Source organism: Passer montanus, unplaced genomic scaffold (assembly GCF_014805655.1).
Source record: "Passer montanus isolate IOZ18808 unplaced genomic scaffold, ASM1480565v1 scaffold73, whole genome shotgun sequence".
NCBI lineage: Eukaryota > Metazoa > Chordata > Aves > Passeriformes > Passeridae > Passer > Passer montanus.
In genome coordinates this window covers 3,705,886-3,720,679 of record NW_024372481.1, presented here as the reverse complement: position 1 = coordinate 3,720,679, position 14,794 = coordinate 3,705,886, and the positions used below count along the sequence as shown (strand labels likewise).

At 37.3% G+C, this 14,794-nt stretch overlaps 1 protein-coding gene across 6 annotated transcripts in view; it reads right to left on the bottom strand.

Moving 5' to 3' along the window:
- The window catches only part of RALGPS1 (Ral GEF with PH domain and SH3 binding motif 1), a 64,196-nt gene extending 50,003 nt beyond the window's left edge, over nt 1-14,193 (bottom strand). For 3 of the 6 annotated variants that reach the window (XR_005629999.1, XR_005630000.1, XM_039730691.1), the window contains exons 1-9: nt 14,068-14,193; nt 11,890-12,006; nt 9,741-9,928; nt 7,834-7,956; nt 7,352-7,459; nt 6,915-6,965; nt 3,883-3,966; nt 3,309-3,398; nt 1,636-1,728 (exon numbers count right to left, since the gene is read on the bottom strand). Coding sequence is in view for 4 of the 6 variants with exons in the window: in XM_039730691.1 (XP_039586625.1) it covers nt 1,636-1,728; nt 3,309-3,398; nt 3,883-3,966; nt 6,915-6,965; nt 7,352-7,459; nt 7,834-7,890 (483 nt within the window). In the remaining 2 variants the exon portion in view is untranslated. Of the gene's footprint in view, nt 1-1,635; nt 1,729-3,308; nt 3,399-3,882; nt 3,967-6,914; nt 6,966-7,351; nt 7,460-7,833; nt 7,957-9,332; nt 9,473-9,740; nt 9,929-11,229; nt 11,289-11,889; nt 12,007-14,067 lie in introns of those variants that run through there. The other 3 variants (XM_039730692.1, XM_039730694.1, XM_039730693.1) reach the window with 3 other exon arrangements.
- Between the last annotated feature and the right edge of the window lie 601 nt (nt 14,194-14,794).

The window sequence follows — 14,794 nt, the reverse complement described above, 5'->3', positions numbered from 1 at the left end:
TAAGCTATGAAAAATCATGACCACTATTTCTGACTAATTTGTCAGTGATTCTCACATCGCTAAGTTAGTTTTGAATAACCTCAGCAATATTACATTTTTAGAGAAAAAGTATGTTATAATACAGTCACCAATATTCTCATAACTTAGCAGAGTTGCTAAAAATCCTCTAAACTTAAAAGTACAAACAGCAATGGAAATGCTCTAAATAAATGCAAATTGTGCTATTTTAACAGTACCTTATTAAAAGTATGACTTTTCAGAAAAAAGTATATCATTGTGATATTAAATCCATGTTTTCTACTTATTATACTTATTACAGAAATCTAGAAAAAACATTTCGGAATGCAAAAATCCTAGACACAGGACGCTGAAAAGTAAACATAAAATATACAACTGTAGCTAAAAGAACACATTTTCTGTTTCATCTCTTTTAAGAAACCCCAGCAATATTTTTAGATGGTCTTAAAAGCCAATTGAGCTGGGAGTGAGTGGAGGAGAATGATGCCACTGTACACTGGCTTCTTGCATGTGTCCTTTCTGACAACAGACAACTGCTCCATAGCACATTCTTTCATACACATTTTTCCTCTGGAAAATTCCAGATCTTGTACTGCTTAGCTTTTAAGTCTAGTTGTGGATAAAAAAATTAGCAAGGATAGAAATGAATATATCAGAATAATTTTGCTGTTTTCTTTTTAGCAGCACTGAGAATGGCTTGAGGCCCTCCCACTACAATGTATTGTACTTTTGAACTACTGTGCCTACAAAGAGCCTGGCACCTCTTTAGGTCTAAGTCAAATTAGTCACATACTTCATTTCACACATGAGCAATTCTCCCTATTTATTTCCAGCTTCATCGAGCTGCTCAAAACATCAGGCACTTACTTTTTTATTATATTTTAACCTCATTCTGACCAATTAAATAATAAAATAGTTGCAAGCATTTTAAAAGCTTGATAAACCTAAGACTTAAGTATAGCCATCTTTACTTAAAAGGTCTGAACAGTCAATGTGATCCATGGTGTGTGGAATACTTAATTGATGAGAATTACCCAAACCTTTGTATAGTTAAATATTACATAGAGTAGAAATAACCTGTAATTGTGTATTCCTCTTTAAAGAAATATTTAAATTTACTCTAAGTTTGGCTAAGAAATTCTACCTTCCAGAGATGGAGTTTCTAAAAATAGAATTATCAATGCTTTTAATTTCTAACATAAATAAAAACTGATGCATCACACAATAATCAGAAAATTAATGCTTGTATATTTGTAACATGCATTTTTCCTTCCTTTTAGATAATGTATTAAATTATACGCTATGTTTTGGATAAGGGGACACTGATACACGTTCTGTACAAGGGTGTTCTAAGATCACTTATCAACAGAAGTCTTCTTGAGCATACAACCAGTGGCTTCTAGAACACAGTGAAAAAGGAAATTTACAGGAAAATAGATGCAGCCAAAACTCTACTTTTCACAGAACATGTAACAGACCACTGCTTCTGCTGGTACCACAGTACCACAAAAATAAGAACATAGAAGCATATTCCTCCAGAGTTTACAATATAACAAATTCCAAAGAACCTCAGAATTCAAACAAGACAGAAGGGACAAGGGTGAAGGCAACACTTACAGCCCAAGTTTTAGTCAGCCTGAAGATAGGTGCACTTTGCAGTGCTGACACCACAGACATAAGGGAATGAAGATTGTTCAGTTCTAGAAGCTTCTGAAAAAAGGGAATAGCTTTTAGCACATTTGAAAGTTAAGCAGGATTAATTAATATAAAAGTTGCACTAATAAACTATTATTTTTTCATTAATAAAATACAAAGTTTTCATCTATGACTGCAGACAAAATATTATCCCAATGCTGTCATGTGCATGATTCTTAAGACCACTTTAAAAGCTGCTAATTTTACAAGTATACCCATCAATATAATAGGCATTTCAGTTTAGAGAATACAAACAGTACTTGATTTGTTTGTTATTTTCTAAGGCTATTCCTTCAGGAAGAGAAAACAGGAAAAAAGTACTTGATGCATTGTTCTTGAAGTCATGTAATTTTAGAAATTAAATATTTAATCAAGCAAAAACCTTACACAAAGATGCTGACAACCTTCTCAGAATTAACACAATTTTTACCTCTGTAATCTGTTTTATAGGAAAAATTTACCTCACTTCAATGTATTTTGAATTAACTCTGTGTCGACAATTACTCAAAACACACTGATCACAGGCAGACAATACTTTGGAATAAAGCTGTCAAGATGATAATGCTTGCTACAACAAGCATAAAAATGTAAAATAGAAAAATGAGAACTGTGTCACGTAGCTTCTTTGTAAAGCTTAATAAGAGGCGGGATTCATCCTTGACTGATCCATTTACTCACTGCTCAGAAGCATTTAAGGAAGATCTGGACTTTATGGTCGGAAAAGCAGGAAAAGTAAAACAGCAAGAGAAGAAAAGAGGGCAGTGTTCCCCCTCATGCAGGCTAAAAAATACCCAAACACCACAACTCTTATTTCTAAGAACAACCTAGGACCTCCTAGTCAAACATTCTCCTATTATTTGGACTATTTTTTTTGTGCCAGTAACTTACCCAGATAAATTTTCTTCTAAAAGTACAAAACTGCTAAGAAAATTGATTAGAAATACGCAATACAAAAATTGTTTTGTACTACATGGAAAATATTTTAATTACCTACACACATATGCAATTTCACACATACAAAATTTGCACTTGGGACTTTGATCCAAGTACTGTCTCACTCAGGGTCATATAAAACAGAATGACTGCAGGTCATGAAAGAGATAAATATTTTTAAATTTGTTTCTTTTAAAGTTAAGAGTAAAATGCAGTGCTCAAACTCAATAAAATAACTGAGCTTTAACAGCAGTGCTTTATACCAGCAACTACAAATTGCATGCAGGAATACAAATCTCATAATAGCTATTTTAGAAGCAAGGAATTTATTTTCATAAAAGTTAAGTTAGAAAATGGTGGGAGACAAAAACCACATTTGATGTTGTTAACACACAATTAGACACCAATAACCCAAACAACTTTTAAACTTGATAGATAGAGGTACAGGATGAGTCCCACTGAACTGGGTAAGTTCATCTAACCAAGCAGAAAAGAACAGTTCTCGTTCCTTTCCTTTATCTTAATCATGTAGTACAACATAACATATGTGCTAAAACAGAATTGTTACCCTCTGCAATCCAACAAGTGCTCACAGGAGTAGTGCAGAAACAAACACAAAGGAATTAAGGTTTTCAATGACAGTGTAAGAAATCTGCACTTACTTTAGCTATTTTCACAAAGTGGCTCAGTATTTCTGCCCTTATTTTTAAGGTCTGTGCTGTTAATATTTCTCGTACAACCCAAAAACTGACCTATAAAGTAAACACATACAACTTTAATTTATTACAAAAAAATTTACTTTATTATTCTATTAGATTAAATATTTGCAAACTCCCACAATGGTCCAGGAAGAAAACAGGGTAAGGAAAGAAAAGATTTCTGATTGCTTGAATTCTCATCTGTATCACTGCAATTGCCCTGAAGCATTACCAGCATAAGAGGTAGAGAAGTGAGACAACACCAAGATAACTGAATGAGCAAGTGAAACCCAGAAAAAAAAATTGCTAATGTTGCACCATAGCAAAACAAATCAGGAACTAATAATTAGGAACAAATGGTCTACAGGAACAACATGAAAATGTGGACAAAGCAATTAAAAACAGGATTTGTAATTTAAAAATCTTAATCCTCATTTGGAAAAATAGGTTTTAATTCACATGAGTAGTTCTGTTTAACTTTATACTCAAAGACAACTGTCAAATAGCACCTGTACATGGCAGTAATCAAATTATATACCTGGTTAAACCTCCTAGTAAAGGCAACAATATTTGGAGCAAGGGTGTGTTTTTCTTTCTTATTCCATCCACAGCTGGCTAGTTCCTAGGAAACACATTTAAAAATTGTTTTAAAAAACTGATATTGAGTTCTCCTTAACACTAATTCTAAATCACTCTTTTGTTTTTAGAACCGCAAGTCTCAATTTCAATCAAAATGTTGTTCAACTTTCCAAATGTACACTACTAATTTCAGACACCTTTATATGAAAAGGCAGAGTCAGCCAAAGAGAATTCTGCCTCTGAAAAGCACTTTGTAATGCTGATAAATGGAACACACTCTAGAGATCTGTACATGCCTGTGCGAGCAGCAGGAAAAGCACTTCCTGCTCCAAGCACATTTTGAATCCCCATCTCCAGCACCTAAAACTTCTGCAGATCAAAATACCAATATGCATCTGTCAGGACACAGATTCTCCACATGAACAGTCCATGTCTAGTCTTATGATACTAGAAATCTTATGTTTATGTGGAAAAAAAAATCTCAGACACTCTACTTAGGACAGCAAAACTTACCTTTGTCAGAAAAGTGGAAGAGATCAGTAAACTAAGGATATTAAGCGGTTGCAAGAGGGCTAGTGAGTAACCATGCAAAATCCTGTGTATGGAAAAATCATTTGACTAGGTTTAAACTCAGACTGAATAGGAAGGTTGATAAAAGAGAGTGATTCAAAATGCCCCTGCTGATTTTTTTAATACTGCTACAATATACTGTGTTCAAGAATTACACTTCATCTTTTTTTTTTTTTTTTTGTATGGAGGGATGCTGAATTTTCTCAACATGCACAGTCACAGAAAACATTCCCATCAAGTGTGCAAAACCCTGAAATTTGTGGAGATTGCAATTTCAGGACTTGGGAAAAAATCTAAATAAAGTCACACAGAAATCTAAAATGTAAGCATAATTATTTCTGCTGGAGAACAAAGAATTGTTAACTACACATCCTCTTTCTAAACTCTGCAAAGTAAAATGCAGATGTGTTTTTTAGTAATAGCTGGTGAAAAGCAGGAAAAAGCCTCAGCAAATACGACACTTAAAGGATGTTTGTGTGTTTGAGATAAGACTTAGCAACCAAAACTCCAAAATCTTAGGTATTTCCATCCATGCATAAGGTCATGTTAAAATAATAAAACCTTAAATTTCAACTAGAAAATGTTAACTTTCTTAGTCTAATAACTTACCTAATAGCAAGGGACAGTTTCACGACAAATACACCAACTATTTCTTGCTTTAAAACCTAGTCCTACAGTTGTCAGAATTTCAGGATAGAAACAGTTGCTTATTTTTGGCAAACAAACTATATTGATGATGCCCATAAAATGAAAATCAGAAAGCACAATTAACAACTAATAGTTCATTGTAACTGCTACATATTCAAATATCTATATTCTAGCAGAAGCTAAAAATACAATAGTTTTCCTTCTGATCACTCCTCAGTGAGTTACATCTATTTGCCAGAGTTCTTCAACTTCAGGAAATTTCATTTCCAAAAGGCAAAATGAAGCAATTGCAAAGGAAAAGAAGAACAGCGAATCAATTGTTTTGGCGTATTTTTTGCTATAAAATTCCATGGCACAGGTTTCATAGCAACTAAAGTAAATGTAAAATTTGCTTTAAAAATTAACATCTATAGTTTTGTATTTTATTTTTTAGTTCATTCATCTCCTCAGAGTGTGACATTACTTCTGCTTTTGGCAAAGGTAGTTAGAATAAAAAAACCCACCCAATTTGTTCTGGTATTTGTCTAAACAAAACTTCCTCATGGAAAAGTATCTATGTATCAATTTGTACATATTGAAAATTTTTTGCCAGCAGATTTTTCTATGGGCATTGCTAATTTTTTATTGCATTGTTTCTTTGCCATTTTCTTCCCCACAGGAAAAAAGTCTCCCCAACTGCCTAGAGCACACATGTAATTTCAGAAGCATGAAAGTGTTTTCAGCTATAAAACTGTCTTGGTGTTCTTGAGGGAAAAAAGGTAATTATCTGACAGGAAGGACAGACAACAGATAGACAAATTTTTTACTTCCTTCCTATATTTTCTCAAAATAGAAGTCTGCTAATCTCTCTGAACTATTGTAATGAATGATGACTTGTTTTGTTAGTGACCTAATTAGCTGGCTAGAGCTTCCACTAAAAACCTTCTAAACTTGACTGCCCTGATGTTGCCAGAAATTCAGTTCTGCTGACATTATGGGGGAGCATGGGCTGCCCTTTATATAACCTTGATATTCCAGCCTTAGGACAAGAAGACAACAAACCACAATGGATACATGCTCTTGTATTCAAAAACACCTGAAGCAGGAGTCATGTGATTCTTGTACCTTTAGCAGTAAATAAATTTATCATACTTTTATGCAAATTTGTCATATTCTGACAACTACTTTTATTTGTCATTTCTCAATTTCTTATTACTGATTTTCAAATGTCTATGTTAACTTCGACTGCTGTTCTTCAACAGGCCTCAAGTTCCCTTCTGTGTCTTTCTTAAAAGGTTAAAATCTTAAAAGACTATAATACACTAACTTTTAAGGGCTGGGGCTGATTTAATCCCAGCATTTATTATTCTGAATCTTAAAAATGATTGTACAAATTAAGAAGCTTATAAAGCAGTTGATGCAGTCTAAAATTGAGACTATGAGCAGAGGCAGGAGTCAAAAGTCTGGAATCAGATATTAATTGAAAAACGGCAGCAGAAGGGAGAACAGAAAATTTTTACACTTGATAAACTTATCCTGAAGAAACACTCCTCTCAAAGCAAGACAAGAAGACTTCCAGAAAAGCATAGTTATCCCCTTTGGCAACAGGTGACCAAACAAAGTAACTAATGCTGGATTACAGATTCACAGTACTAACAGGGAATATACCTAGAAAAACATTAAGGCAGTGCAAGAAGGTGAGCATTTTGGATCAAAAAAAGCATTCTTTGAATCGTCACATTTCCTCAGGCACTGAATTCCAAAGATGTAAGCAGATGGTTTAAGAAAACCTACCTCAGGCTGTATAGCTTTAAATACTGGCATATCCATCAATGTTATCTGGCTCTGAAACAAAGACAGAATTTTACATCACGTAATATGAAGAGCTAACAGTGACGTATTTCTATCTGCCCTTCATTAACTACAAACCATACACATATTCCTCACTAACCAGAACTCACCTATGCTAGGGTAACTTAAAGACTTTAAAAAATGCAAATTACTTTATACAGTAAAACAAATATGCTATGTCAGGTCAGTACTAAATTATTAAATCCCAAGACAGGATTATTTTATTGAAGTTGATAAAGTCAGAAATTTGTTTTCAAAAACACTGGAGGTTTATTTAAAAGTTGGGTTTTTTTAAAGAAAGAATATTTCATGCATTTTTTAGTACTCTGCAAGTCTGAGTATTATGCAAGCTTAAATGCAAAAACAACATTTATACTTACAGCAAACTCCTCAGGAGTTACTTTCAACACATCAAATACAACTGCATCATAGCTTTTATTGGCATAATCCGAACTTCGCCCTTCCAGAGAATCTGAGCTGCTACTACCCTACAAAGAAAAAATAGTAGGCTTATCTGCAGAATGATTAATTTCATCTCAAAAAGACTGACTCCATTTTGATGGTATATTACATTGCTCTGAACTCACCAATAATACATGGCTGCTCTAAGTTACAGAGCAACAGGTCAAAAGTGTTATTTAAAAGTAAACAAAATTAGTAATCATTAACAATAACAATAAAAAACGTGGCTGTGAACACCAAAAACCATGGAGTGTTCTACAATTACTCTCTTGCCTTGTTAGTTCCTTTTCTTACAATTTGTGTGATATTTGATTAGTAGTGGAAAGGGATTCTGTGAAAGCTGAAACAAGCCAAAATTTCCATTTTGATACAGGAGCTAATAAAACCCAATGAACTGTACCTCTGGAGTGGGGGAGGTGACCATCACACTGGCCATGAGGTCATTCCTTTTATACATGCTCTCCACAAGATGTGGGAAGTTTCAGCTCAGCCAGCACTGGTTGAAAACAGAAAACAGAAATTCCTGCAAAGCAAATTATTTGTGGAATAAATCAAATTTATTTAAAAATCCAAAATGCACAAAGAAAATAACCCAGCAATACAAGATATTTAATTTTTCCTACTCAAAGAAAAGGACTTAGGAAACAATATTATCTTAGGAGATACATGCTGTTTTCCAGGTACCACCTGTGAAGGAGTACAATTGAAGATTGCTAAAGCCATGCCAAGTCCTTACCCTTACCTCCACTTAACTCAAGAAATGCAGGGGGGAAAAAAGTTAATATAACCATGATATTTGTCATTCATGTTGAATTAAGTTTTATATAAAGTCTCTCCCAGACAGGACAAAGTCTCAGAAACTGCAGGCTACCATAAACTGCTTACAGAACTAGCAACTCAGCTCAAGCCCTGATTCTCTTTAACTGAGCAAACAGCATGGTTGCACCATCATTCCCCACAACACACACAGATGAGCCCATGGCAGGCACTGCCACTGATTCCTGTAAATGGACTCTTTCAGCAAAATCTGTAGTTGGTCATATGTGCAGCAAGGGATACTGCCACATCTCCCTCTGCGTCCTTGTATCCCCTCCCACAACACTGAGTGCACCAACAGAAAGATTCTGAAAAAAACAGAACAGCTAAGAATAAAAACTTATTTTACTCTCTTTAGAAAGATGAAGTCTTCACTTCTCATTCCTACAATGACAAACAGTTCTCCCCAGGATCTCGCATGAAACAAGTCACTAATTTTGCTTCAAATAATGCCAAAATCTTCTCTGCTAAACAAGGCATGAGTCAATTCCTTTTACATTTTCTCCTGATAAGGTTAACTCATTTTGAGCACTAACAGGCTGCTAAGTATTTCTAGATCTGGAGTTGCTCTTCTTAACACTCCTTACAATCCTGAAGTGGAAAGTAATTCTGTAGATGTAATTTCTTTAACATGTGGCATTTACATTAAGGCCACAAAAATATTCTTGTGTCCTCCATCCCTGCCTTTCTGAATATGTTTTCCAGGGCATGAGGAATCAATAACGATGTGAAAGGGGAAAGAAAAATCCCATATGTGAACTTGTATCATGCCCAAGTTCAGTTTTACACCAAGTTTTAATGTTCATTATATCAAAGTGAGACAAAAATGCTTTAATACCTAAACCCAAAAGCACTAATATCCTTTTTCCTTTCACCATTCAGCATGTGCATAAATCTTGCAAGGCTAGAAACTTTCATTCTAGACAGGATCAAAATAGATTTCCCTTGCCTTAGCCCTTCCCCCCAAAATGTTCCAAATATAACACAAGCATTAAAAATGCACTGCTTTTTCCTATGTGCAGATTTCTCCAAGATTCACATCTATGAAAAAATGCTTCTCTACACACCCACTTGTTTTTCTACCTTCGTGAAAGTCATAGGAAGCAATTATCCTTTTAAGTCAAGTCCAGTTGATCATTTGAAGTGTTTCCCCACCTGCAGAAAGCATCACTCTGCATACAAAGTCAGACAGGAGCTAATACTATGCCCATGGTATGAAGAGGCTGTCAGACAACATAGAGAAAGATATCAAAAATAATATTCCCCTGTACTTGCCATATTTCACACCAACAAGAATAAGAAGAAATCTCTCAAATCCCAGAAATTATCAAAGGTCCAAAATGTTGGCAATAAAATGTAAGAAGTCACTTGAATGACATACAACTTCTTTTCACAGCTTTTGATTAATACAATTTCTTTCAACTTGCTCAGGTTAATCATTAAAATGATGCATTACACAAACAGCACTAAAAATCAAAACTAAGGAAACACCTTATCTGTTTGCATGGGAGGTTCACAGGCACACTGCAGTAGAGCTCCTTCATAGGCTGCCAGAAGCAAAGTGGATAAATCAGGATGCAACAGACACCAGAGGTTGTCTGTTCTTCGTTGCCAGTATGACAAACCCATTTAGATATGGAGCGCTCTTTGAAGCAAAACTGAAGACAGTGCAAAAACAACTGGAAAAAAACCCAAAAATACCACCATCAAAACCAAGCACAGAAACAAACCTTAGAGGCATTATTTTACCAGCATTTGTCTATTCTTGTTATTTATGCCACAGAAGCAACATTCTCTGAAAGCAAAATGCAAATTTTATATTGCTGTAATATGCATGTAATAAAATCGAAGTGCCCGTAAGTTCAGTCTCAGTACTAGTTACCCAACTCACAAGAAAGTCAGAGACTCTTAAGCACAGAAAACCACTTCTGGCCAACAAAGTCCACGCGCTCTCATTTCTGAATGCTAGCAGAGCAATCTGAGGAAGTTCAGACTGACTGTTCACATCACTTTCACCAAATACAAAGATAACCACGTCAGCAATCACTGATGACTGTTGCTCTTATTGATTTTTTTCACTGTAGGGAAAAATAGTGAGCTGTATGTGCTTCTTACCAGTCCTAATTCAGCCATTCCAGACTTAACAAGTCAACTGGCTTAGCTGATTTCAAAAACCATTTACTTACTACTTTCATTAGTTGATTATGGTTTTCCTAATACCACCACATCATGAACTGAGAGCTGCAACATGCTTTTATGAAAATATGCTTCAGCATTCTACCAAAAGATAAATGTTCTTTCTTAAGCTTAAATTAGCTGGACAACTGGTTCAGTGAGAACAATCAAAGTGCCCTAGGGCCCTACCTGGGCACTGATAAACTTGGTAGAACCAACAGAAGTAACCAGCAGGGTTTGCAGTTTTTAAAAAATAAATTTAGAAGGGAAACACAAACCGCAAAAGCACTGAGCAACACTGATCCAATACCATTTAACTCCTGACAGCATCCTCTCCCAAAAGTACAAACACCATGTGTCTTCATTTGTGCCCCATTCAGTAAGTATCACCTCTCAAACTCCATTTCTCATCCCCTCACGTATGATTCCTACAAAGTGGAGGGGAAAAGGACCATATCTCCTAGAGTAATTATAGAAAATACCCATGTAAACCCCACTTCCTTCATAAAATAATTATCTGAGCCCTTTTATGATAGCCACTTCATGTACAAACACAGATATGAGACCAGACAGTTAAGCTGTGTTAATGGTCATACTGCTTTATATGAAAAATCTCTTAATTTCAAAAAGTCCTTTTGACGTAATTAAACAATAGACCTTGGTGGACATTAGGACAACATGAAAAATTCTAGAGCATTTGAAAGCCTGGATTTAAATAACTGCCTACCAACATTTTATTAAGAACAAAGCAATTACACTACAGAAGATTAGTCACAGAAATGTAATGGCTTTTTAAAGCTCTTACAAAGCAAACACTTGTGTATTTTCAGTATCCATTTCACCAGGAAGTCCCCAGGATATTTCACTGTGCTTTAGGCAACAGTACCACCTATAGATAAAATACACTATGAACAATTTAGCAGTTTCATGCATAACGTTTTCTCAGAAACTTCTTACTGTATTTAGTGAAGAATAATTAAAATGTAACAGAAATAAAATGGCCTGTGGATTAATTCAGCTGACCATAAACTGAGATCAAGACAAGAAATACAGTACAGGTTTCAAATCATTAGAAACCATTTGAAGAACTTTGCATAGACTGGAATTTTATCCGTGTCTTGAAACCTTTACATCAAGGTTCCATATCATGACAGAGCTTCAGTGCTCTCTCCAGCAGAAGTCCTCCTTCAAAAGTCATTACCCTTCAAGCAAGTCTGCAAACTTGAATATCTTAGAAGACCAAGATACATGTTTAGGGAAGTTTTACTTTAAGGGAATCTTCATGAAAGGAAAAAATCTTCAGTTACAGGAAAAGAAACATGTACCTGTAAACTATAGTAAAATACTACCACAACTCAAGTTCTCTAAACAGAAGAGAACTGACAGACACTTCTGTAATTTCTGGTTATCAAATATAGGTGAAAACGTGAAATACCTGTAACTTTAAATACAATTGCATACTTACGGTGGAATAAGGCAGCTGTGCTCTCAACCCATTTTGCTGCACACCTCCATTAGTTTGTTGCTGGGTCTAGCTCTGGCCTTTCAGCAGTTTTATCTCTTGTTTAAAATCATAACATTCCTATAAATACCAGGAAACAGGATTATGGTGACATTTATTTTACAACTCGATTCTTTTCAAACTGTGCACTCCACACCTGAAACACGTGCTCTGGTATATTTATTCTTACCTCTCCCTCACAACTTTCATTGTTAATTCCCCATTCTAGTTTCATCGGTATTTAACAAATTCCCAAACTCAAAAGAACTACATCTACATCACAGAGAGAAGAGCAATGGATTATAAGTTTCAGAGCTAAATATACTCCAGATATGTGCTTGTAACTCCCCCTCACTCTGTCAATCAACACAAGGTCCAAGCCAACATGCATTATTTATTGGTTTCACTCACTTTTTTCAAGGTGCTTTATAAATTGTAAATGCTACTCATCCGCACACCATTTTCTTCAAGGCTTAACTAAACAAAGCAAAATGGACACAAATCCAAATACAGTAATTCTTTTACCTCTGTATCAGCAAATAAAGCCATAGCTTTTCCAACAAACGTGATCAGCTACAAACCTGAGAAAAATACTGCTTAGACAACTAATTTTGGTGATATTTACATTAGACATAGCCCTTCCCTTTTCTCTTCTTTTGCCTTATACCAACTTCTATAAAACCTAATGTTTAATAAAACTACACATGAAATGAGAAGAAAATAATTTCTAAGACAGCTTACTTTATATAGATTGACATGAAAATCTCATTAAAGCCCATGTTGCTTTGATAAAGGTAAAAATCACTGCAGGTCAATTCATGTTACAACTGTGCCACTACTACAGTTTTTATTTTCGTTCTACCACTAGGGAACCTGCCCCTTAAAAAAGTCTGTCTTCTAGACTATAACTATACACAATTCCTACTGGTGTCAAAGCAAGCTATCTTTTGCTAGAAAAGCAGTATTCTTTTGACACACCCAAAACTCATCCAATAGACACTCCTTGCATGAGTACATGATCCTAGTTTATAAAATAATCAAAATGACAAGTTCAAAATGGGTTAGTATCTACCTAAATATTTCAATCAAATTACAGACATGATGCCTGCCCTGCATCAGACTGCATTCTAGTGAAGGGCAAACTTTGTAATTACTACGCACCTGAACTTCTGGATGTCTTTGCTTCACTAAAATAAGGCAAATAAACAGAAAAAACTAATAAAATAACTTGGTTTGAAAGTGTTTTGTACTTATTTTTCTTCAAACTGGTGCTACTTCATGCAGGATGGGCAACATACAGAAAACGAACAAGCAAGTGTGTGTAGTTCTGCCCTTTACAGCAGCTTCCTGCCCCTCTCAGACATGAAGAATATCTACCAGGCATGGCATGAATGGTCAACAGGAGAAAAAGTATCTAACTATCAAAGTTAGACATAAACATATTGCAGCATTTGTAGATAAGGTTTAGGATGCAAGGAATAGTCTTCTGTATTTCAGAGACACCAATGCATTTCAATTTTTTCAATAATTGGTATGACAAGAATACATATGCTCCATTTAGTTGGGTTCAGAACAACAAACTACAGACAAAAGGCATGATGTTCTTCTATAACCAAGAATTTCAAAATCCATTCCTCCATCCACTACATGCCAAAGCCCCAGGCTGACACAAGCCTGCAGAAGCTAGACCAAGAACTATCTGAAGCGATTTGAAAAGAGGTCGCAGTCAAGCCTCTCAAACAAGACCCGCACGGTTTCATCCACACGATACGCAAACAATTTTCAAATGTATTCCTATAGACACAGGAGGACGTGGCCAACCCCAGGCGGTTTCCATCTGCTCCCACACCCGTACCGCGGCAGCTCCCGCTGCCCGCCCGGCCCCGCGCCGCGCAGCACCGACCGCACGTGCCCGCCGCGCCGATGCGGCAGCACCCCCGCCGCCCCCGGGGAGCCGGCAGCCGCCGGCCTCCCTCCCGCAAGCGGCGCCTCCGGAGGGCGAGCGCCCGTCTGGGCCTCTCGCCGCAGAGCTCCGCCCGCAACACACGCCGGAGCGGGAACGGCAGAAGGCGGACGGACGAGGGGCGGTGGCGGCCTGTCCCAGCCTTTGTGCCGGACACGCGGGGCTCATCCGCGGCTCACCTGTTCGGGACGCGACGCCCCCAGCGACGCCCACGACCCCGCTCGGGGAGAGGCAGGCGCCCTCAGCGCCGCCGGGGACGAGGCCCGGCCCGGCTGGGGACCGCGGGGCGGGGCCGCGACTCGCGGGGGCAGGGTTTCCGAACAGCCCGAGCGTCCCTCCCGGTCGCGGCTCGGCCCCGAGCAGCGGATCTGGTCGCTCCCGGAGGAGTCAGCGAAGTGCCGGCCGTTCGCGTCGCCTCGCCGCATCATGGGCTGTGCCTCTCCCTTGCCGGTGCATCGACGAAACTAAAAGTGGGCTCAGGTTCAGGTCCGGGTGATGATGCTGCGGGTCAGTGACCGTGTGTGTTCTTCCGAGGCAATCAAATAGAGCTTTGTGGGCTTCTTGGTAATTGAGAGTGGTACTTGAAGCAACGAGTCAAAAGGATGGTGCACCTTTCTCTGATTTACAGCTTCTCTAAAAGCACCATTCAGGCACAGTGCGCAGGCATCGCTACAGGAAAACATAGACTCTGTGGAGTGGTAAGGTACATGCAGGATTCCACGCAGCCCATCGGACTGGCCTGCAGGTTTGCATGTTAGAGAACAAAAGCCTAGTGAGGGTATGCAGAGGAAGCTTTGAGACACTGCATGATGCCCCAAATACATTTATAAGGTGTCTTTCCAATTTCCTGGTTATCAAAGGTTTTCAGTACCTATCAAACTCAGAGCACTTTAAGCATCTTCAGAC